This window comes from Triticum aestivum, chromosome 4D (assembly GCF_018294505.1).
Source record: "Triticum aestivum cultivar Chinese Spring chromosome 4D, IWGSC CS RefSeq v2.1, whole genome shotgun sequence".
Taxonomy (NCBI): Eukaryota; Viridiplantae; Streptophyta; class Magnoliopsida; order Poales; family Poaceae; genus Triticum; species Triticum aestivum.
The window spans coordinates 301277464-301302478 of NC_057805.1; the positions used below are offsets into that span (position 1 = coordinate 301277464).

General features: G+C 44.3%; 2 protein-coding genes across 3 annotated transcripts; both read right to left on the reverse strand.

The window, feature by feature from the left end:
* Positions 1–2972: 2972 nt before the first annotated feature.
* LOC123097556 (receptor-like protein kinase FERONIA) lies at positions 2973–8498 on the reverse strand. Of its 2 annotated transcripts, XR_006447369.1 has the most exons (3): positions 5546–8498; positions 3537–3679; positions 2973–3455 (listed from the first exon to the last, which is right to left on the reverse strand). XR_006447369.1 is itself a non-coding variant. In XM_044519327.1 (2 exons), exon 1 carries the CDS (start codon positions 8217–8219, stop codon positions 5547–5549), a length of 2673 nt encoding a protein of 890 aa, XP_044375262.1. In that variant the 5' UTR covers positions 8220–8498; the 3' UTR covers positions 2973–3679; position 5546. The 2 variants fall into 2 exon arrangements, 1 of the variants encoding a protein (XP_044375262.1); XM_044519327.1 differs by having other exon boundaries at positions 2973–3679.
* Positions 8499–11275: 2777 nt separating this feature from the next.
* LOC123097557 (ribosome biogenesis protein BMS1 homolog) lies at positions 11276–24577 on the reverse strand. The gene is made up of 18 exons (XM_044519328.1): positions 24306–24577; positions 23848–23994; positions 23682–23772; positions 23470–23588; positions 21575–21765; positions 20857–21067; positions 19329–19566; positions 18372–18808; positions 17945–18047; positions 17607–17785; positions 16865–17217; positions 16570–16663; positions 16269–16487; positions 15128–15367; positions 14361–14570; positions 12263–12529; positions 11970–12173; positions 11276–11887 (listed from the first exon to the last, which is right to left on the reverse strand). Exons 1-18 carry the CDS (start codon positions 24438–24440, stop codon positions 11735–11737), a joined length of 3591 nt encoding a protein of 1196 aa, XP_044375263.1. The 5' UTR covers positions 24441–24577; the 3' UTR covers positions 11276–11734.
* Positions 24578–25015: the final 438 nt, after the last annotated feature.

Consider the following 25015-nt stretch of genomic DNA (forward strand, 5'->3'; position numbering starts at 1 on the left):
CGCCCACTTGGCGTCGCGGGGTTCGGTGATGTAGAACCACTCCTGTTGCCACACCTTGACGGTGTCCATGAAGGCCCCTTTAGGCCAAGTGGCGTTGGGAATCTTGCTCACCATGGCGCCGCTGCAGTCCGCGTGCTGTCCGTCGACCACCTTCGGCTTCACATTGAAGACTTTTAGCCATAGGCCGAAGTGTGGGGGGATGCGGAGTAGCGCCTCGCACACGACGATAAACACCGAGATGTGGAGGAAAGAATTTGGGGCTAGATCATGGAAATCTAGCCCATAGTAGAACATGAGGCCGCGGACAAAGGGGTGGAGGGGAAACCCTAGCCCGCGGAGGAAGTGAGGGATGAACATAACCATTTCGCCGGGCTCCGGGGTGGGGATGACTTGCTCCTTGACAGGGAGCCTGTGGGCGATGTCCGTAGACAGATATCCCGCCTCCCGGAGTTCCTTTACGTCCTTCTCCGTGAGGGAGGAGGCCTCCCACTTGCCCTTCGAACCAGATCCGGACATGGTTGTAGAAGTTGTTGGCGGTGGGAAGATTGAGGCTTGGGCGCTGGAGCTTGAGGATGGGGAAGAAGAAGAAGGAAGAAGGTGTGGGGAGAAAAGAGGGATCTTTATCCTCTAATATAGGCAATGAATATCAAACGCCCCCCTCAAGCCTTAAAACCCGCCTGTTCCCGAGGGGTCGTGCGAATGGCACGGTTGGAATACCCAAAACCGTATCGATGAGGATCCCACAATAAGCGGACACGATCTCTGTTTTGACAAGACGTGTCAATAGAGGCTGCACCTCGAAACGTGAAGCGGGAGGAGAAAACGGTTCGAAATGTTAAAGAGGCCAGACGTGGCGTTTCGCCGAAAAGTTGTCAGTTGACAGACATTATTTTGATTGATTAAGTGTTTTGCCTTCGTGGCTGAGGGTTGTGGCTGTTATACAGAGCTGAATACAGCTCATTCTGTTCAGAAGATTGCTTTGAGGGATTCAGAAGGAGGAACCCGCCTTTCAATGCCGAAGACAACCTGCATGCCGCACATATCGTCATTGAAGACTGGTTCAGGGGCTACTGAGGGAGTCCTGGATTAGGGGGTCTTCGGGTGTCCGGGTTGTGTGGTATCGGCCGGACTGATGGGCCCTGAAGATAAAAGGCAGAAGACCTTCCCCCGTGTCCGGATAGGACTCTCCTATGCGTGGATGGCGAGATTGGTGTCTGGATATGTAATTTCTTTCCTCTGCAAGCCAACTCTGTACAACCCTAGGCCCCTCTTGTGTGTATATAAACCGGAGGGTTTAGTCCGCAGAGGCTATCAAAATTCATATAGGCTAGACGGCTAGGGTTTAGCCATTACGATCTCGAGGTAGATCAACTTCTGTAACTCATATACTCATCAAAGACAATCAAGCAGGAAGTAGGGTTTTACCTCCATCAAGAGGGCCCGAACCTAGGTAAACATCGTGTCCCCTTTGTCTCCTGTTACCTTCGATCCTCGGACGCACAGTTCGGGACCCCCTACCCGAGATCGGCCGAATTTGACACCGACACTCACTGCTCAATTGCACCATGAAGATCATCACTAAACTGCTGGCCAACATGCTACAAAAAGTGATTCTGGATATGATTCACAGAAACCAATATGGCTTCCTTAACACCAGATGCATTCAAGACTGTTTAGCATGGGCACATGAATACATTCATCAATGCCAACAGTCCAGGAAGGAGATTGTTCTCTTAAAACTTGATTTTGAGAAGGCTTTTGATATGCTTAATCATGACACAATTCTAGAAATTTTGAGAGCAAAGGGCTTTGGAGAAAAATAGATTGGGTGGATCGGAATGATATATGGCACTGGATTCTCATCAGTACTGCTCAATGGTATACCAGGAAAACAATTTCTCTGTAAGATAGGAGTCAGACAAGGTGATCCACTCTCCCCCCTGATCTTTGTACTGCAGACATGCTCCAAACAATGATGAATGAAGCCATGGAAAAATCACTAGTAAACTCTCCATTGCTGCACAATTCATGCCCTGACTACCCAATCATCTAGTATGCAGATGATACTATCCTAGTGGCCAATGCAGATGCTCAATAACTCACCCACATAAAAAATCTGTTGCTCCATTTTGCTGCTTACACAGGGCTCAAAGTGAATTATTCTAAATCCACCATGATCTCAATCAACACTCCTTCCTCAAAAATGAATGAGTTATCTGCATTACTGGGTTGCAAAATTGGTGCTTTGCCACACACATACCTTGGTCTCCCTCTCAGTACATCCAAACCCAATGTAGTGGATTATGTGCCCATGATGAAGAGGATTGAAAACAGATTACTCAGTTGTTCAATACTCCTATCCTCTGGTGATAAGCTCACTTTGATAAAATCAGTCTTCACCAGCATGCCCACTTTTTTCATGTGCACTTTATCTCTGCCCAAAACTGTGGTGAAACAAATCAACATATATCTCAAGCATTGTTTCTGGAGAAAATATGGGTCTATTGATCAAGGTTCTACATTGATTTTTTGGGAGAAAGTCTGCAAACCTAAGGAAGATGGAGGTCTAGGTGTATTGGACATTACTACTCACAACCAAGCATTACTCATGAAATTTCTCCAGAAATTCCTCAATAAAGAAGGCATTCCATAGGTCAACATCATCTGGGAGAAATACTACCAAACTATATTGCCTGGTGACAGAAATGTGGGATCTTTCTGGTGGAAATCTGTTACCAAACTGCTTCCTATCTTCAAACATCATTTTATATGCAAGGCAGGATTAGGTGACACAACTCTGTTCTGGACTGATAACTGGACTAGTAAACCATTATCACTTACTCCCTCCGTTTTTATTTACTCTGCATATTAGAGTTGACTGAAGTCAAACTTCGTAAAGTTTGACCAAGTTTATAAAAAAAGATAAACATTTACCATAACAAATCTATATGATGTGAAAGTGCATCCAATAATAAATCTAATGGTATTGATCTGCTATTGTATATGTGAATATTTTTGTGTATAAACTTTGTCAAAGTTTACAAAGCTTGACTTTGACCAAAGCTAATACGCGGACTAAATAAAAACTGAGGGAGTACATTCCCAGAGCTACACTCCTTTGCCATTGATGGGGACATCTCTCTGTCCAAGATTATTGAACAGCCAGACACAAGCCAGCATTTCCATAGGCCACTAACACTCCAGGCTTATCAGCAATTCAATACACTCCAAGAACTGCTTGGTAGCAGAATGGTAAGTAATGAGCAGGACAAGTGGCACTATTCCTGGAGCAGAAACGCTTACTCGCCCATGAAGATGTACACAGCTCTCAAGAAGACAGACATACCACACAACATTTTCGAACTCCTCTGGAGCACATCATGCAGGCTTAGACACAAGATCTTCTTCTGGATGCTATACCATGACTATACCATGACAGATTAAACACCAGAAACCTACTGCACCACGAGAATATGTACTTGGAGGATTACAATTGTGTGCTCTATATAGATAAGACTGAAGAAACATCACTCCACCTTTTCTGGGATTGCCCATTTGCCATCAGATGCTGGAATTATCTCATGCAAGATAAACATAGAGGTATATCAACTCATGATGAGGTCACATTATCACCGCTCCTACTTCCATCAGAAATAGCCCTTGATATCATCATCATGAGCTGTTGGAGTATATGGTCAGTTAGAAACAATAAGATTTTCATATCAGCAGCCCCACACTTCAATACATGAAAGTTTATCTCAAGGAAGGATTATGGGCATCAGAATTAAGAGCAAAACCAAATAAAGCTGACAAGATTAGGAATTGGGTAGCACAGTTTGTGGACCCGGATTAAACCTTTTTCTTATGTTTCCTAAAACCAACATGGGTTAACTGTAAATTTCTTTCGGTACTTTGTTTATATTATTTAATGAAAATACCGTAGAACAATCTGGCTCAAGAAAAAGATAGTCGGAATGGCTATGAAAATACCATGGTAGGTAGGTATGGTGATTGTTTTGATCAGATGTGAAGTTTATGTGTAGGAGAACAAGATAAACTCTTTTCATGGGTTTGGATGTACCAGCAAAGTATGTGTCAAGTCTCAATGCGAGAGTGGGCAATGTCCGATACCGAAGAGACTAGCATAAAGATGAAAAGAAAGTGCAAAAGATTCGGACTCGCTTTAGTCATAAAAAAGAGTCAAACACTACACAACAGTGTCATGGCATAAGACTCAAAAAAGCTAAGTAACCGGAGGGATAGTTTGGCGGGGTTACCCGTTGCGCACCGCAAACCACGAGGTGACGCGTTCTCGTTGTTTGCGACACAACTTGTGCTCGCTATAGCTGGATACGCTTGTTTGGTTTGTGGCTCTAAAAAACCCCTCCTCCACTCCTTACATGATCCAGGGAAAGGAATAGAAGGTTGGCAAGACAGCGAACGGACAAATACAAGGCAGCAAAGACGCATCAGAACAGGCACACGATTTTGTGTTGGGCCGCCTCATGATCAATGCTTCCCGAAACGTCGTCCATCCACTCCCACTGGGAGATTTCACGATGCTCTCTCCACCCATCTGTCGAATCTTCATTCGTCCACTCAACAGACTGGACACAGGAAGCTAATTCTCTCGGCGGAACAGCTGGGAGTGGGAGCTAGATTTATTCGATTCCACTCTTTCTCCAGATCAGATGCGCACAGCTGTAGGTAGCGATCAAGCATAGCCTCACAACGTCCTAGTTCATGCGCTGCACGGCTCTAGGTAAAGCAATCAAATAACGAATCAAGATAACAGAGGGAGAGTGGACACTACTCTGGATCAAGAAACCTAAACATGCCTAGACAGCTGCAAATAAACAGACAACGGGTGTCCAGATAATAGCAATTAAATACAGCTCACAAACAATTGATGTTGTCTGCAAAAAAAAAATTGATGTTCTATAATCAAAGAAAAGACAAGACATGGAACACAGCATAGCACCAGCATATATGAGCATGACTGGTGTAACAATCAACGTCAACACGGCATGGATGGCCTGGCCGACCTCTATAGTCGTGGATGCCACACCTCAATAACACAAGCACATACTACCTCCATTCCTAAATATAAGATGTTGGGGCAGTTACTAGTAGTACATATTTCTTTAGGTCGAAAAAAAAGGCAGAATAACTTGCTGTGAGAATAATAATAAAAAGAACCCATCTCAATCACCAGGATTCGGAAATGAGCATGACAAAAAGAAGGGGAACAGAGGTCGTGCACATCACTTTCTTTTTCTCATACAGTATTACATGTTGGATCAACAACACATAGCAGTGGTGGTACAATAACAACATGCAAATAAGCATAGTCATTACAACACTGAAGAAGAGGAAGAAGAAAAAAAAACAAGGCAAGACAGAAATATCTAATATGGAACAATTTTTTGACTTCTAATGCATAACTTGCGAGACAGCAAGAGCACAAACGCATGAAAATATGCTGAATGAATAAATTAGGCAGGCCCCAACGGTGACTGACTGAAAAGCAGACCCAGATTTTTACCTCACCGCCCCTTGGGGTTCATGATCTGTGAGAACACCGCGCTCGGCGTCAGCCCATCCGAGTCGATGCTCGCGACACTTTGGTCACCCATGCTTAGGGAAGTTGTTGTGGTCGTAGTGGTGCTGGAATCAATTGATGGGTCATTGGGATCCTTCTTTCCAACCATCACGAGGGGAGTGCCCTCATCTGACATCCCACACCCAATGCTTCCACTCTCCTCCGCGCTTTCCTGCATCTGAAGAGCAAACTCCAAGTTCCAAAGCACATCTCCCATCGAAGGGCGCTCGATGCCATTGTCGGCAACACACTTCTCAGCCGTCTCGGCAAACTTCTTGAAGCACTGCGGAACAATCTTTCCCTTCAGGTAGGGATCAACAATCTGATCAAGAATTCCCTTCTTTTGGCAGTGCAGTGCCCACTCTGCCAAGCTAACTTCTTCCTTTGCAAGAGTGGGGTTCAAGGCAGGCCGAGCACAAAGGACCTCGAACAGCACCACACCAAACGAATACACATCAGATTTCTCAGTGAGCTGCTGCCTGCGGAAATATTCAGGATCTAGATAACCAAAACTGCCCTTGACAACTGTGCTCACATGTGTGTGATCCATCGATGGCCCAGTCTTGGACAGACCAAAATCTGAAACCTTGGCAACCCATTTATCATCCAGGAGGATGTTTGTCGTCTTCACATCACGGTGGATAATGGTGTGCTTTGCACCAGTGTGAAGGTAGTGAAGCCCACGAGCTGCACCGATGCAGATCTCCAAACGCTGCCTCCAGCTAAGCGGTGCATTCTGGGTCTTGTATAGGTGCTCACGCAGAGTTCCATGAGCCATGTAGTCATAGACCAGGATCATCTCATTCTTCTCCTCGCAGTAACCAATCAGCGACACAAGATGACGGTGCCGGAGCTTTGACAACATTTCAATTTCAGTCTGGAACTCATGTATGCCCTGCTCAGACAAGGGATTGCCACGCTTGATAGCCACTTTAGTTGTGCCCCCGTCAATCTCTCCATGGTAAACTTTACCGAACCCACCAACACCAAGGATCCGTGACTCGTCAAAGTTTTTTGTTGCGGCCTTGATCTCTGCAAAGGAGAAATGGCGGCACAGGTTGGACGGCAAAGATGAAGCATAACTCCCTGTAGCATGCGACTTGGCTGAGCTTGAAGTGTGTGAATGGCCATACAGCGACAACGGCAGCCAACCAGAATGGCCATCACTCATGCCGCTAGCCTTGGCAGCTTTCCTCCGGCGCTTGCAGATGAAGCAGCAATATCCAAGCGCAAGCACTGCCAAACCTCCAATTACTCCACCAACAATAGGCGCGACTAATGATTTCTTGTCTCCTGACCCGCTATGCGCTGGTGGATCAGCACTTGGGACAGGATTGAGCCCCACGAGGCTCCCATTAGTAAGTTGCAGCTTGAACACCTCCATCCCATTGAGAATAGCATCATAGTACTGTGGCTTGGTTTCTGCATCTGGATGTAGAGCCACCCAGAAATCCATAATCCCAGAACCCACAGTGCTCACCACATAGTCCTTGTACACTGGGGTACCAATACCATTGGGATCCGCCCACTGGATCACATCAGCACCTTGCATGGCAGTCTGGTTGTTGAGGTAGATGTTGAACACCCGCTGATTGGGTTTAGTGTATGGGGATTGTATCTCACAGAAATGGAGCCTCACAAGGTATTGGTACCCAGCATCCACCTGCAATATCCAGGTGAGATTGTAGGCCATGTTTACACCCTTGTCTGGCCCCATTGATCGCGCCGTGGCATAGACATCCGAAGGTGCCACATATCCCGGCACATTGTCAGGGTAGGTGATTGCGACACTGGGATCGTTCTGGTACGACACCCCAGCCCCTGCACCATAGATGTAAGGCGTGTCGTCGTCCCATGACCGAGCCCCGCCGGAGTCCTTGGAAGGGGAGATGGCCTGGCCTCCGACGTTGAGCCGATACATGGTCTGCAGAGCAGCAGCAGGATCCATCTCGTACGGCTGGCTGTTGCCGTCACCGGTGACTAATTGCGGCGTGGCGAGGTCAAAGAGGTCGGGGGAGGAGACGACCTCGATGCCGTTGATGAAGGCGTAGGCGTTGGGGTGGCCCTTCTCCGGGGTGAAGGTGAGGTCGAGGTTCTGGCCGGTGACGTTGACGGAGAACTCGCGCACGATGTAGGCGAAGTTGAGCGCCGTGGTGGTCTGGTAGGCGCTGAAGTTGGAGAGGAGCGTGACCTTGGCAGCCGGGACGGAGACGGAGAAGAAGGCGTCGGCGGCGTTGCGGTTGGAGTAGTTGGCCGGGTAGAAGTGCAGCCTGAGGAACTTGCGGCCGGGGCCGAGCGGGAAGGAGTAGGTGAAGGGCGCCGCCGAGACCCGCGCGGTGAGGTAGGGCACCTGCGGCACCGATGGGTCCTGCGCCCCAGCGCTGGCTGAGGCGAGCTTCGGCGGCGCGTACTTGGACCCGGCGTCGCCGTCCCACTGGCGGCCGTCCGTGTCGTTCCCCTTCCCCGTGGCGCCGCAGTCGAGCAGGATGTCGTCCCGCGGCACGAACGGGACCCCCGACGAGGGCGCGGGCGCGGTCGCCCCCTGCGCCCGCGCCGCGGGGACAAGCGCCGCGGCGGCCACGAGGAGCAGGAGCGCGCATCTCGGGCCTCCTCTCATGGTGCGAGCTGTGGTAGCTTGCGTTTCGTCGCGGCTCACAGATCGCCCATCAAACGGCTCTCGGCACCGATCTGGGGGCGGATTTGCGTGCTGGCGGGAGAATCGGCGGGCAGAGCGTGGCGGAGGAGGTGGGATTTGAGGGGAAAGTGGTGGCCGAGGTGGTGGAGGGTGAGGGTGGCGTCAAGGAGGAAGAAGGGAATGGGAGAGAGGTTTCGGGACTACGGGCGCCGCATTAAGTGGGGCTGCCAGCAACGGCAACGGCGACCTACTCCGCTCAGCTCTACGACTACTGCTGCCGCGCTTGCTCTGCTTCTTTTCACCGCCGCGGTAGCGTGCGTGTGTCACTCTCGTGGCCTGCTGTGTTCCGCTGGCCGGTGGGGGCTCCGAGACGACGGGCCCCGCGGAACAGTGGAACGGTACGGGTGCTGCGCGCGCGGTGTGGTGACGGTGGAGGACAGCTGCCTCAGTTGCGCGTCCCGTTTTCCCCGGGCTTTTTTTTAAAAGCCTTTTCGGTACCGTCGAAATAAAAAAGGTTTTCCGGTGGTGGGAACCGCGGCCATGTGCAGGGGAAGACGTGGGGGCCCGCTCGTCATGGACCGTTGACAGCGGTGCTGGTACCTAAGACGACGCGGGATTGCATGGGGTGAGGTCGGGTCAGGTAGTAAGTATAATGTGGACAGCCGATAGATTCGTGTTGTTAGCACCAGAACGCGGTCCCATTAGTCAGAGACCGCGGCCGCTGCTGCCAAATGCAAGCTGTGAGCCAGCCAAACCCGGAATAAGCCACGGGATAGAGGGCCCACCAACGCCGGGTCGGCGCAATCGGTATTCGGTGCCGTTCGACAGCCGAGAGCCCGACGCGGCGGGAGGAGGAAGCCGCGCGTGGGCCCCGGTAACATGCAGCGGGATCAGGGATAAATTTTTTAAAATATGCTTGTATTCAAATCACCAAATAAGCCTCAAAATTTTACAAAATAATACAAAGTCTTTGTCCCATACCAGCACTTAACACATACGCAAAGAACCAGGAAAAACGGAGAGCCCCTTGAAACAACCAGCAAAACACGAAGATCATCGAAGCTCTGTGTCATCATTCCTTAACCTTGTAAGAAGACTCCTGCAACACAAGCATCTGCAATTAGCCCCGAGCCGCCACACTGCTCCCTCTTTTCTTCGTTCCGGCACCAAAAAGACAATGGGGGTGTTTGGTTCGTTCCCTCCCTTGCCCTGCCAAATCATGGGCGCAATTGGTGCGCCAAAAAATAGGCGGACAATTCCGACGCCCACGTTTTCGCCAGCAATCTGAGCAAAACAAGCTAGAGGGGGGCGAGACGGGTTGGCGTACCAATATTTTGGAGTCGATCCAAACGCCCCCTCAAAGCCTGGTCAATGACCTATATTTTGGCAGGGCAGCTAAGGCACCAAACTAAACAGCCTCAAGGACACACATGTACATCCAACACGCCTGCACCAGCCTTCGCCATCTATGGATTTGAGTACCGCTACATGCGCCTCTTCTAGATAGAATAGAACTAGGATCCGGTTCCGACCCCGCAGCCGGGTAAAGCAGTACATCCCTCTAGCAGCGGCACAAAGAAATAGGGAGAAAACAGCAGAAAATCATACCAATGAGGAGGAAGAAGAATCTCCATCTCCACACAACCACCTTCCATTCGAGGATCCAACCGGCCAGTGTCGGCCGACCTCCAGACACCATAGCACACGACCTCGACGAGATCCGGGGATCCCCCACCCCGCTCGCTCCTAGATGAAGGCAAGAGCTCCATCTGACCGCGAACAGAGCCCGAGAAAACTTATTCAGACGTGGCGCCACCGCAACGGTCCCGTCAACGTCTCCCACAACTCTAACCCTACTGTGAACCAACCTCACGCACATATCCGAGGTTCCCCCTCCCTCCCGCTGCCGAAGCGGCAAACGGAGGGAGAGGAAACCAACGCCAGCGTCAGCGGCTCGCAAAGCGAAGCCGCGCGTCGCCTCCTTCCGCCTGTGTATGAGATCCCCTTTTTTCGGGGCGAGCAGTCTAGCGGGATCAGGGATCGTGACGTGCACACCTCATCTTTTTTTAACACAATATAGACTCAGAAACGATACACACATACACATTCTATCTCTATGAGCATCTCCGAGAGACTGAACCGGCACATCATCTTAAGATTAACGAAGTCGCCGCCGACATCTTCGTAATCAATATGAACGTCTCCTCCCACTGAACGCACATCGTCGAAATGCTCGAGATGAATTTTAAAAAATGCAACCATTTAAGACTTCTAATGGGATGATTTCACCAAAAAAAATCTAACCATCTGAGCTAAGTTCAATTCGCGCGCACCTCTTCTCGTTCTCACCAGCAACTTGGCGAGTTGTGTGAACTTATGGCTCTCAAGCGCCAACGCATTGTATATGTGCAAGATTAAATATATTGTGTTTCATCAAGGAATGATTGTTGTTGACTTCGGGAAAAAAACATTGAGGACTAAATAGCGTGAACAGTACTTGTATACAGCGTTTTGAACTTTTTATCATCCAGAATACTATAAAAGTTATTCCTTGACGAATCATTTTTATACGAATGTCTAACTTGATCATATTCGATTTTAAATTATTATTTTGTAATTACTACTAAATTATGTTGTGTATATAGGCTGCGCTGACACCCGGGTGCACCATGGTATTTTTCCATTACAACACCGAATTAACCAAGCATAGCGTTCATTAAATGGAGACGCCTCAGCAGGAGCGCATCGCTGTATTTATCTCCGCATAGAGTGATGGACCTTTCATTTGCGGTTTTTAGTGTGGTTCAAGATAATGGTAAGTTGGCAATGTGGTCTCTAGTTTTGGGACGGGGTGCATTTACAACGATGAACGAGGGTTTGTGTGCTTGGGTTTGATTTCGCTGTGACATGTTCACACGTGTGCGCAACAACGGGATTGGACACGGCGCCCCTTATGTGCGGACGCATGTCCATCTCTCGACAGAAAAGCTAGTTCAGCTCAGAGCATCTGAATGAGAAAGCATCAGGCAACAAGGAAATAGGAACCCATATGGCCATATATGTAAACGTTGCATGCAAAAGAACGTAGCCAATCATACAAGGGCAGGTCCACGTGTGCAGAACCACCAGCCAATCAGAACCAATGTCAACAACTCTCAAAGCTCCACCGTTACAAAACCTGAAGAACAAAATTGGCCAACTGTTCTCTCTCTCAACTTGACAATTCAACATACGATCCCAGCTAGTCACTCGTAAGGGTGACAAAATTCACGGAGGCACACGCTTATCGGTGAACAGGGTGTCACTGCCCATAATTTTTTGCGAGTGACTAGCAATATCACATGCATCTCCAACTAGATCGCTACTAGAGGTTTCATGAGTCGTCTGCTGCCAGCCGTGCCAGTGGAGTAACATGTCTTGGGTAGACAGTGCGCTCTGGCTGGTGCTTCTATGATGGGAACGCGCGTGCAGAGACAGACCCCTTGTATCTTCCGCGCCTACTTTCGGGCGCGCTTCTTTTTCTTATCTTCTTCCCTGTATCTCTCACGCCTATCTTCCCTCTGCCGCTTCCTCGTTATCTCATCAGTCTTGGCTTTCTGCGCCTCATGAGCTTTCTTCTGCAGCCCGCGCTTGATTTTCTCCTTCCTCGTCTGCATAAATCAAGCGGATGATAAGCACCACGCACAACAATGCATCAAGTAAGAATATGCTCATGTGCACATAACATGTCACCTTTTCATGCTTTAACAGATGCAACTGTTGAAGAGCTCCATGTATCTTCTTCTCGCCAATATTCATAATCTCCGGTATCATGTCCACAGCTGATCCTTTCTTGCCCTTAGGTCTATCCTTCGGCTTTGATTTAAAAGGAAGCAAAGGTTGCAGTTTTCTAGGGACCTCTATGGCGTTGAACTTCCGCACTTTCCGCTCAATACCCTGCCATGATAACAACATGTGGGAGAGATGGTAAAAAAAGGATATTAAGAGCAAGAAAGGGTCCCTGACAAGAAATTAAGGCTCAGAACCTTGTAAACCGAGTCTTTGTTGTGTGGAATGGGTATGTTGTGTGCCTTCCGCAACTCAGCAGTGGTTCTCATGCCTTGCCACATCTGATCTCGGGGTTGAAGAGAAGTGGTCACAAGATTACAGTAGGTGGGAACTTCAACGTTGACCCATGCTCGCATGAAGACAATGTCACTCATAAGAACTTTGTCCTCAAATGTGCACCTTGCAATGCCTTCCGTAATTTCCCCTTTTCTCCTTAACGCATCTCCTGGTTCGATCTTTGCTGCCTGTAACAGAGTACTATTTAGTGCCTACATTTGAATATTTAAATTACCAGAAAAATGATGAATTTGTCAGCTTCAGGGTTTCCATACTCCAGATTGACCTTGAAGTTTCCTCTCCAACAGCAAAAACAAACTAATGTGCTTACACAGAATCCAGATAAGATTCCAATCTACTAATAAACATACATCAATAGGGGTGCCTACATGGCGCACGTTTTTTTACTTCCTTTATTATTTATTAGTTTTCTTAGAGCTATAAATAACACCTAAACTAGCCCACACAGTTCTGAAGTTGCTAACTTACCAAAATCTAAAATGATACTCCCTCCGTCCCATATTAATTGATGCTGAAATGGATGTAACTAGACGTATTTCAGTGCTAGATACATCCATTTCAGCGTAGGTAACACAATATTATAGACTGATTAGCAGTATCCATCCAATTAAGGGTTCACTATTCTTCTTGCCCTGACCTTATTTGAAGCCCGTGTTATTAAAACCCGGTTGTTTCTAACCGCAACAGATTCTAACTTGGATGTTACAACTCAATTCGCTGCCTACAACCTCCTTGGACTAGCCCGTTAACATTCTTCAATTGGCCCATGACAGTCTCTTTGCAGCCCATTATGGATCATTCACATTGGATGCTCCCTGCAGCAAACAGCGAAGCACAACCTGCACAGCCTGGTGCCCAGTTTATTGGTTCCCACCTTGGCCACTGCAGAAGATTGAAGTTGCGGTACCATCTATGAAAATTAGGTTTGCAACATTTCTTTAGTAGACCAGTGCCTAGTTTCCGAGCAAATGTTCTGGTCAGAAGATAATGATGATTCTCCAAGAACCTGAGTAAAGCAAAGCTCAAGCTTTGTCGAGTCCTCAGCGACCCGACCCGAGGTTTTACGAGCCGAGTCTGAGTTAACCTTTGGGTTAATCCGCTCATGGCAAAAAAAAAAACGAGCTCAAGCCGAGTTTGGTTGTATTCGCTCTGGTTCAGCTGATTGACAGCCGTACATCCAATATTATATGCATTTGGATGCACATTACTAGATTTCTATGAAACGCCTTGTTACTGTCCGCCTTTTTAGGCATCAACTTACTAGGGGTAGAGTAACTCAAATATATTTGTAATGTACTACTCCCTTCGTTCCTAAATATTTGTCTTTCTAGAGATTTCAACAAGTGACTACATACGGAGCAAAATGAATGAATCTACACTCTAAAAATGTCTATACACTCTAAAAATGTCTTATACATCCGTATGTGGTAGTCCATTTGAAATCTCTAAAAAGACAAATATTTAGGAACGGGGGTAGTAGAAGATAAGGACGGACAAGTACAAGCACATACTACTTCGACTTGTCCATTGGCGCTGCCAAATATCCCCCTCACAAATCTCTCCAAAACCATAATTATAGATATGATAGGGACAGATTGAGAGTTTTATAATGTCCGCTCGTAGTTTTCAAGGTTCTGTACAGTTATCACTTCCATTGGTGTCCCCAAAAAGCTAAAAGGTTCTAGTTAAGAACTACTAAAACTTGGGAGTTTAGCTATAAACCTAGCCCATGAGACGATAGTTGGTCATTCTCAAGATCTTCAATTTGGTTTGAGCAAGGAGAGTAAAAAAATGTGTATGCAAAAGGTCTGTTTACTAGCCAGGCCACTTGGTGTGCTGTTACATCTTACATGTCCATTACAAGACCAAAGACAATGCAACGATATAAAAATGTTGAGAAATTGTGGAGGCGTAAAATTAGACGATTAGATTCATCAAATCATAAGATGCTATAAATAACTACCACGGATTATTCAAGCAAGCCCTTTCATGTATTACCTTCTTAACTTGTCCTCGGATTCCACTTACTGTCCGAATTGCTGCACCTTCAAACCTAGCAACCTCTAAATCAGATGTGAACATCCCTTTAATTAAGGCGGTTTTCTTAAATATCTTGCATGGTGCGCCTGTGAGCTTGATCTTCTTCATAATTCGAGCAGTATTGTTGAATTCCTGAACCCAACCAGTTGCAGTAATTCTAAATGGTACCTGCGTGAATGTGCAAACATCATTGCAAAGCATATCAGTAAATATACTAAAATGACTATTGCTAAAACAGAATTAAACTACAAACTATTATCAAGTAGTGCAAACTGAATCTCCGAGATGCATGTTACAGTGACAGACACTTAGTGAACATGCCCATCCAATAAAATGATGGTCACTCCTGACTAGCTTTCCGTGGCATTCATAGTGCCTAACTTCTTCAGAGAAATGGCGAGTTCAACTTTTGTCTTCGAAGAGAAAGCATGAAACGTGGGTCATGGAGAAAATAAAGTTGGGGACATAAATCAGGGCCTTGGCAACACAACAATTGAAGATTCCGTTCGATTTGGTTGTGATTAGATGATTATGATACTAGGCTGTTGTCACTTACTTGTCTGCGACTATGATAGCCTCTGATTTTGATTATCACTGCCTCTTGAAGATATTAAAAACAGGAACATTTGCTAGAAAATAACATGTCTAAATGTCACACCAAGCATATTTTTTATTATTTGCCACTAACCATCTCTGGACTGGTGTGAACTCATCAATGAATGTACCTTATTGCTGGAAAGACTCTGGACTGCTAGTACACCGCTTTTTGGTGGAGCCAGTGGCCCCCAAAACATAGCAAAGCAATGCATATGCTCTGGTGTGTACTTGAGCATGCGGTGCCGGCCATTTCGATCCTCTATTGCATATACAGGCGTTGTTTGGAAACGTCTCCAACCAATAGAGACAACAATTGGGTCTTTTGTCTTCAACACTTTCCTATGCCACCTGTGGCGCTTCAAGCTAACCTGTATCAACAACAAACAGGGTAATATGTGAAATTGTGGGTCACCGCCAGTATAATAAAAATGAACCAAATGACCCCCTGCAATTGCCTGTTAGATGCTACAGCACACATATTTATAATTCAAAAGTGGATAGTGCTCATTAAACATCATACAGAAAAACTAGGGCAAAATATCCAGTGGAAGACAAAAACAGTTACTCCCTCCATCCATATATATAGGGCCTAATGCATTTTTCGAGATTACCTTTGACTATTGATAAGATGAATAGTACATGAGATGTATAATGTGAAAGTTATATCATTGGAAGCTCCTTCCACACGAATTTGACGGTATGCTTTGTGTAATTTGCATGTCATATATTATTGCTCTAACATGTGGTCAAAGTTAGGCTCGAAAAATGCATTAGGCCCTATATATATGGATAGAGGGAGTAAACATCAATATTCATGCTGATTTGTTTTTTATGTATCTCCCATATGAATATGATTTTCAACTTGCGATTTCACATATTAATAGAATATCACCCTCCTCAAATACTGCAGTTTTCAAGACTTTCTGAAAACTCTTAGCATCCACCAAGTTTTCACTGTAAGTCTGTAACTTGGAATGGAGGTGTACTTCTAATGCAACAAGGTTAACTCTAACATCCAGATTTGACTAATCTGCGGCACTATAATCTACACCGCCAAATAATCAGTCAAGATCTGTTCCACTTTTTCCTTCTGATTGCCGCGATAATATTTACACGTGATGTAAATGTGGAAGGTTGAAAGCTCCATGTAACATTATTTTACAGTTATGTAGAGTATTCGTAGTTCCAACATCAAGTAACTGCACCAGCATATTTCAATTCCTTAAGCTACTGATCAAGAAAACTGGAAGTAAATATAAAATAGCTGACCTGCATATATCCAGTGTTCTCCTCACCGAGGCCAATACCCCCAACAAGAATGGGGTGGCAAGGATCAAAATGCTCAACTAGCTCATACGGCACACCATGTATCTCTAATCTGACGTAAGTACCAGTCCTAAATCCTTCAATTTCTACTCGGGTATCTTCATCCAGATCATTGAGTTCAGATACATTCATTTGCTTGCGGAGTTCAATTTCCTCCTTCAACTGAAAAGATACAAAAGCTAGATCAGTCTCCTTTCTTTTTTCAGGAGCAGAGCTGGAAAGGGCAGAGAATGGCACAGCATACTTTGTCAAAATAGCCCCCTGCATCAGGTTGCTCTCTTTTCGATTTCTTCTTCTCGTTATCAACTTCCTCGCCAGAGAGGTCCGATCCATCATATGTAGGTTTCAGTCAAGGAATGAAACAAGAAATGAGCAACAATGCATTTCTAATTTCTAGTCAAATAAAAAAAAGTTCAAGAAACCGGTCAAAATAAACAGATCATGGAGGTGCTGTTCCAGTCTAAGAGGCAAGCAATCAAGAACAAACTGCAAATCGAAAGAGAAATAAAGAAGGATAAAACGATCACGTATAAGGATATTCTGAATCAAATTTTGCTTTAAGCGCAAGCTTCTTGAGTCTTAGTTCTTCAACTTTTAGTTCGTCTTCTTTCTGAACACCTGGCTTCCCAGCTGCACTTTCAGCAGCCTGGCTCTTGTGCACCTCACCAGTTTCCAGATCTTCAAAATCACCATCGATTTCTTCATCACCCTCTCCATTTTCATCTACCTCGCGTCCTCTCAGAGAAGCTTTTGACCAATCTCCAGTCACAAAACGGTCACGGATGCTTTTGATGAGATCTTCGTTAGACCAATCACGTAGCTCCACTTTCAAGAACTTAGAGTAATCCTCAGCATCAATATCATCAAAGCTTGGTAATTCGTTCTTTACTTGCTGTGAATCACAAAACAAAGTCATCTATTGATTCACACTAATAACAAAACTAGCAAGATATGTAGAACTCTGTAAAATACAGAAGGTAAAATGCTCACATGAACATATATTAGCACTGCATAGTGTGTACCTTCATAAATATTGTGACCAGGAGAACTATTAAAATGATAGCAAAAAACAAGAGTGCAGTTGGGCACTACTTTCTTTGCCCCCAGCATACAGATGGCTGAAGTATAATAAGGAAAAACAAGGGTCTATTAAAGTCCCTTCTCTGTTGACCTATTTCTGATCCAATATGGTTATCAAACCAGAGATCATGGATAATCTATCCTAGAGAAGATAAGATACCTCATCTACCGTTAATTATCATGCATGCAACACACAATTACCTTTTTTTGTCCTTTTGGTACAAAAATTTCTTCATCAGAGCTACCTTCTTCGCCACTATCATTGTCTAGTTCTGCTGAAGCTTGCCCATATACAAGTTGCATTAGACTGGCACCCCGTCTGGCCAGTGTTCTGGCAAGTAAAGACTTTTTCCACTTCGAAGTGTTTTCAGTTCCATCATCTAAATAAAAAAGGTTAGAATTAAAATGTCAAAACAAAATATTGTCAGTGCTTTATTCTTAAGGAAATTGGTTCGGCAAAGAAATTAGCATAACAAATATGTATATGCAAGGATTGCTGGGTGCATGAGGTAAGATATGCGTGTGAAATTGGCTCCTACCTGAATCAAGAGCTTCTCCACTACCATCTGATGATAAAGAACCTTCAGATAGGTGGTCATCGTCAGAATCTTCATTATGACTATCATCTTCGTTATCAGAACCCTGTATTTCAAAACAAGGTTAAAATATTTTTACAGACTCAGACTGAAAACCCATAGTGCCATAGAAGCATTAAAAAACGAGTTCATGCCTACAAAATGCCACTTTATATTGACAGGTGAACTTAGTAAAAGCTAATACCAACGTATGGTCTTATAGGTTGCCTGGGTGGGTTACATTTCACAAATAAATGCATGTTCAACAATTATTTCTTAAATATAAAGCATTTGTGGGAAGTAAAAGGAACATAAACTAAGTATGTAACACAAAACAAGAGAAAGAAAGCTATCCACTGATATGCATTGATACTAAGGGCAAATGGTAAACCTCATCATCATCGTCATCATCATCATCATCATCATCATCATCGTCATCTTGAAAATTAGCTGACACAGCTTTTCGCCTCATTCTTCCATTGCAAAATTCCACTTCTTCTCTCAAGTCAACGCCATGATCACTTGGCTGAATGTCATCATCATTGTCACCTTCACTATCACTAGAGCACTCAGAAGAAGAGTGCCCATTGCTCTCCAGGGTGCCTGCACTACTAAGGTTATTACCACCTACTTGTGCCAAAATGTTAGCTTCTCCCTGGTCATTCTGTCTTGAAGAAATGGCATTGCCTGTCATGTCACTGTCTTCGGACTGAGCAGCAGGCCGTCTGCCGAAGAAATTTATAAAACTCTGATCTAACTTCTCATCAAGGGAGTATTTGGTGTTCTGAAGAGTTTTTACTAGAGCCACACCGACATCATTACCTTTCCCTGTAGCATGGTCAGCAGCCCAGCAAACAATTAAGCATAGATATGTGATAAACTATTAGAGATAAATATTATATTAAAGAAAAGTCGCACACACTTTCAGAAGCTCTGTAATAGTCATATGGCACTATATGGAACGATCGGAAAACCATAAAGATATTACAGGGGCAATTTAGTCAAATAACTGGTCCACCAGCAAAAGTTTCTCTACTCAGATTATTTTCCCGAGGCACAAGCAGCCACTATGTAGCAGCCAGCCTCACTTTGCAATCTATGTCTCAGCAACACCCATAAGCCACAACATTATTTGAATGCAATACCAGGTCAGCGACACAATATCAGCAATCAATTGAGTTTCCAGTTTGGCATTAAAATATCCTTGTTAAACAAAGCATGTTTATGCATGATCATTTCATAAAAAACTATTATCCTGAACAAGCATACATGAAAAAACTCCAACTGCAGGCAATCACAGTGGAGGGGACCAAATTCAGGTATTTATAGTTTAACATGCTGGTCATACCTTGTTTCTTAGATGCATTGTTGTCATCGGTGTTTGAAAACTGAACAAGATGATCATTGATGTTGATGTACACCGCATCCTTGTCATACAGGAGATCCCCAAGACCAGACATTGGGGCATAGAACAGCTTCTCCTTGTCACGTAATCCTCGCTTCTTTGCAGCCGATGGCAAAGGGCAGGGATCAGCCAAACTTGTTACACCAGACAAGCTGAAATCACCTGCTCCTGTGATATGCACCTGCACAAATTACTGCAGGTGTTAGCATCCAAAAAAGTAGGCCAATGAAATCAAACACAGAGAGAAAAGAACAGGAACAACAATGTGTACATGCATCCTTCTAAGTGAGGTGAAGTCCAATTCCTTCTAACGTGCAAGGACTAAATACTGACACACCTCTAAATTGTGTGTGGGGTTGATATCTCACTTTCCTGTGCAGTCATCCTCGGTATTCACAGCAGTCCCATCAAATTTAGTGCATAATAATTGAAGAAAATCTCGCTTTCTAACCCTATTGAAAAGCATTTGGTCCCTTTAAAGAACGTTCCCATCTTTAAACAAATAATTAACAACCAAGTCACCATGTAGGCATGGCAACTGGCAAGGTACTCCAGCCGTGCCCATTTACATGGCATCCTCGTTTTTCGTGATTGAACTTTGATCATCATTTTCACCAATAATATATTAATTATATGTTAAAACTTAAAAGCATACCATTTAAAACTACATTTTAATACGAATTGAATGGTACAGTTTTTTTTACATATACCACGTTTTATTGGTCAAATTGATGGTCAAAGTTGAATCTCAAAATACATGTGCACCATGTAAATAGACACGGAAGGAGTAATCAATAATGTATAAGACATCACAAAAGTAATCTGGCTACCTAATAAGTGATTTTTTTTCCCCAGCTATAACCACTACACAGAATACTCACCCACTTAAATCATTCATCACTTTAGTGTTGAAGGACTTGTCGAGCATGGGGATGCTTGTTTCTACTGTATGTGAATGCACAAAAGTAACTTGCTCATAGCAATATAGCATATGGCTTAGTAAAAGGTGTGTTTCCTTTGGTTGCAAGTCAGGAGTTCATATCATTAATGAAAGCTCTGTATTATTCGGCTGCTGCTGAAGTTGAAATAAAATGTCCGAGAGATAAACTGCACACTTTTTATTTTGAAACAGATTGAGCGATATCTAGTACAGTTAATGAAAATAGTGCTATGCATTCCATCTAGTCAATTTCAAACTGAACAATAAATAATTATCGAATAGTAATTTCTGTAGGTTCACCCAAATCAAGTTCATGCTTACTGAAAAGTAAGATCTTGTTCTTTACCTCCATTTTTTAGCTATTCAACTAAGTCCAAATGTAAACTATATTGATGAATTCATATATTAACTCAATCATGGGAGTAATAATGCCTGTTATGAAGTATAATAGCCTTTGCACAAATAAGTTAATCCCTGATTCAAATCAAAGTTCAGCAATGATGAAAGAGAAGGCATATGTTTAAATGTTACCTTGGTCCCTCTTTTCATGTTACATCCACGAAGGTAACCATACAGCGTTATTTTTCTGTCACATTTCCTATTCAAGCGCACACTTTCTGACGAAGTTACATCTTCGAATCTATCTGCTAACAAGTAAGGATGTGCCATTCGCCAACTCAAAGGGATGGGTTTGATAACAGATATAAACCTTGCAAGATTATGGACTTCTCTTTTCGTGTATCTGCACAGAATTGAACAAGTGTACAGCCATGTTATGAAGCTGCAGCATAGAGAAGCCAATGCATATTGCATAGTATACCTAAATAGTTGATCCCCACTAACTCTAATTCTCTCAATATGCAGCCCTCCACATCACCAAATGTGCCACGTCATCATCCACTAAAACTATTTTCTAGCACATGCATACCTCAATTTAATTGGTCCATCTTCAATGGTCCAGCGTACATGCAAACTATTTGTTCACACACAATTACTTCTGAAAATAATAACTTTTGATTTAGGTCATTTCGTTCATACAAAATTTATCCAAAGTTAATCTTTAAATTCCACAGCAACGCACAGGGAAATCACCTAGTACTGCATAGTATTTCGTTATGATATGGCGAGCACTAGCAGTGAGCTCGAATTGGCTTAAAATAAACTACCATGTCCCATGGATCACATTTCCAGTTATTTACCTACAAACTAAGAGTCTGAACAATGAAATACCAACTTTACAGAAACTTACTTTCCATGAATGAGACCAGATAAGTAGAACAGTTTCGCTCCCTCCTTTATCTCAGCCCAGAAACGATGCTTAAGGCGCTGCTTAGTTTTCCTGAGTTTCTTTACATCTTTAAATTGATCAAGATGTGTAAGCACTCCCATTACCTTGGGGAATCCATGCACTTGCATGATATTAAGGAACTCGAATGTATCCTGGATACAAGGTTTCATTTGGGTAGCTTTAGTACAATGTTAACAGAAAAGATTTAACAGACAAACATAGATCAAAACAACAGGTCAGCTTCACCAATTGGTAGGAATTAACAAACTGAGATCTGGGGAATTAACATGTTGAACACCGAGCCATGAAAAAGGGACCAAATATTCATGGACAGGAAATCTAATAACCGTAATAAAGCATTTAGCCTAATGTGTAAGAGAAGTGGGATTTTCTAAAACATCCTATCTTACTTTGACCTTGAGAAAATGCCCATCTCACTTTGTAATTGATCTAGTGACCCATTTTACTTTTAGCGTGATAGAATGCCTTTTGAGTATTTATACAACATATATAGGCAAACCCCACTAGCAAACATTGATTGCTATTTTCCAGCTCTTGAGCCACCTCGTCAAAATTGGTTTAGCTGTTAGATTTGCTACCTTGGTTCACTAGTAACCTTCTGATCTGGACATGATAGCCTCCCTACCATGCATGCAACATGCAATAGTGTATTCTAACTGGGTTTTAACTCCTACACATTTAAGTGTGACATGTTTAAATTTTTATGTTAAGATTATTGTTTAATTGCTGCAAAAAACTTCTCGCATATTTAAATCTTGCTGAATTTATATTCTATATAATATTCAGAAATCAAATCTCCAATACCATGGCAACGCATGGGGTTTCAATCCAAAAGCCACGGGGAAGGCAAACACCCATTATCTTCGTCAGCTCCAACCCTCTCACTGCACTCTCATCCCCGCCGCCTTCCCCGACCAAGGAGAGAACCGTGGCGACAGGTGACATGGCACTCTGCCACAGCTAGTCGTTGAGAGCCTTATATATCATCTTCAACAGGACATAGAAGGAGGAAAGGATCACAGACAATTGGTATAATTCACCAATCAACAGCAATGGTGTGATCATAGATGCTTTGCATGTACTGTTACGTATTCCATCAATCACTAGTCATGTGTGTTGGTCGGTTGCTTGTTTTTCTCCCACTGAACTGAAGAAAGTGGAGCAGCAATTTATTGGAGCTTGTGCGAGTGGAGTACAGTGAAGAGTTCGGTTCCCTGAGAGTTTGGTGCAGCACTAGGGATCTTGACCCGATGGAGGACTCACATGAATGGACCAAGAGCCATGCTGGGTGCGCTGTTGGTTCCCTTTGTAGAGCTGCCAGAGGATGGGTAAGCAACGCGGAGGGGAGTGGTGCGTTTGGGTCAGGCCAAGGCAAAGCTCAACCCTTCCGGCAACGGGAGTAGACACCATCATGAGCTCCAGCAGCCATCAAGGTGGGGTGGAGACGGCACCCAAGCTAAGATCCAAACACCCTTGTTGGGAGAGGAAGGAGGTGGGGCAAGCTAAGGAAGAAGAAGCTACTGGAGCATTTTGACCTTTTGGAGCCTGATTTGGAGACCATTTAGCCAAAAATGATTTAAATATTGAAAGGAGGAGGACAAAGTAAGATGGCTCGCTATCGATTATAATTTATGAAGTAAGGTGGGGCATTTTATCCAAGGGGAGTAAGATGCGGCATTTTATCGAATCTCTTTGTAAGAATAGAAGTCGGTGGGTATGTGCTCCTAAGGTGCATCTAAATCCACGAAGCATATTTATGTCGTCAGCCCTAGTGTCTGCTAAACAACTTAACAGGCCTACGAGTATTTATAAGAATAACAGCTTTGACAACATACCATCTCAAATCCATAGCTACCATCAATAAGCAGCAGAGCAAGATCTGCTATTTTAGCTGCATCGATCATTCCATTGATATCACTTGGACACTCCAAGAACTGCACCCTCCTGCTTTTACCTATGTAACAAATATATAAATATTCCCAATAATCTGGTTAATTTGAAGAGCATTGTCCACTGTTTAAGTATGAGATGTGAAAGATTCATTAACCTGATACAACCGTGATGGGACCACGGACATCTGACAAGTTCTGTTTAGTGTAGTGCTTTACTAGACATTTTATCAGCAGCGACTTTCCAACCTGATCGATTTGAAGTAAGCTAATGGTCAGAGAAGAATACATAGGCATCATTTTCATTCAAGAGCCATATCATACCTGCGGAGGTCCTTGGACTACAACAACAAAAGGAGGTGGTTCCCCAATTGAGCGATCCATGATTGGCACATGGAGACGGCGTTGTTCAATTTCTGCTGACCGAGATTGTAGCCGCTTCGCCTTTGTTGCTGAACGGAAGGCAAAAGCCTGGGAGAAGGCATTTTTGCAGTCTAATTAAACGAAGGCCTCCAAAACCAGATAGGAAAAAGGAATAATGAAACGGTAACCATCGTTTATAGTGCAAGCATATTTGGGCATGAATCATATGTACTTTGTACCGGATGTTCAACAATCAAGCACTAAACAGAATCGTTCATCCTAAGCGAGGCTCTTACAGGCACCCAGATAGGATGCTCGCCAGCCGAATACTTGACTAATCTACGGATAACAAAACAAGCGGCGAGAAAGCCCACACTTTCCGAGAGAGAAACCCAGGAGACAGCGGGCCCCATCCGTACCTTGGGGTTCTTCCTCTCGCCCCCTTCATCGTCGCCGGCGGCGCATTTGCCCTTCTTCTTCCGCACCTTCGCGCCCGACTTGGCCACGCGATGCGCCTTACGCGGCTGCTCGACGCCGGTGTCCCCCGGAGCCATGGTGAGTTTTGCGGCGTCTTTGCTGGTGAGGGTTTTGGGGCGGCGGGGAGGAGGGGAGGGGGGGTAGCTGATGGCCGCCGGAAGGGAGAGTGGGGGCGAGGGTTTTGGGAGCTGCCGAGTGCCTGCGTGTGCTACGGGATGGGCTTTTGGCCCGGTGGATGGAGAGAGCTTTGGGACAAGGGGGTCGACCAGGGAAGATCCTATTTGCCGCTCAGTGCGGCAACAGTCGTCAAAACGCACATAGTCGTGCCCACGAGGCCGGCACATTTTCGCCTCAACGCAAAGATTTTAATTTCGATTTCGTTTCCTAGTTTCTTTTAGGCGTTTTCCTTTGTATTATTATTATTAATTCTTTTTTCATATTTATTTTTCTTTTTCCAAATTCACAAAATTCGAAAAAAATAAATATCTTTTTAAAATGTTTCATATTTAAAAAATAAATTCAAAAATTAAACCAAAAATGTTCTTTATCCAAAAATCAGAAAAAAGCAAATTCAAAAAGCGATCCCATTTTTCAAACAAAATTCACAGGTTTTAAAAACTTAGAGCGTTTCCAAAAAAGGTTTCCAATTTTT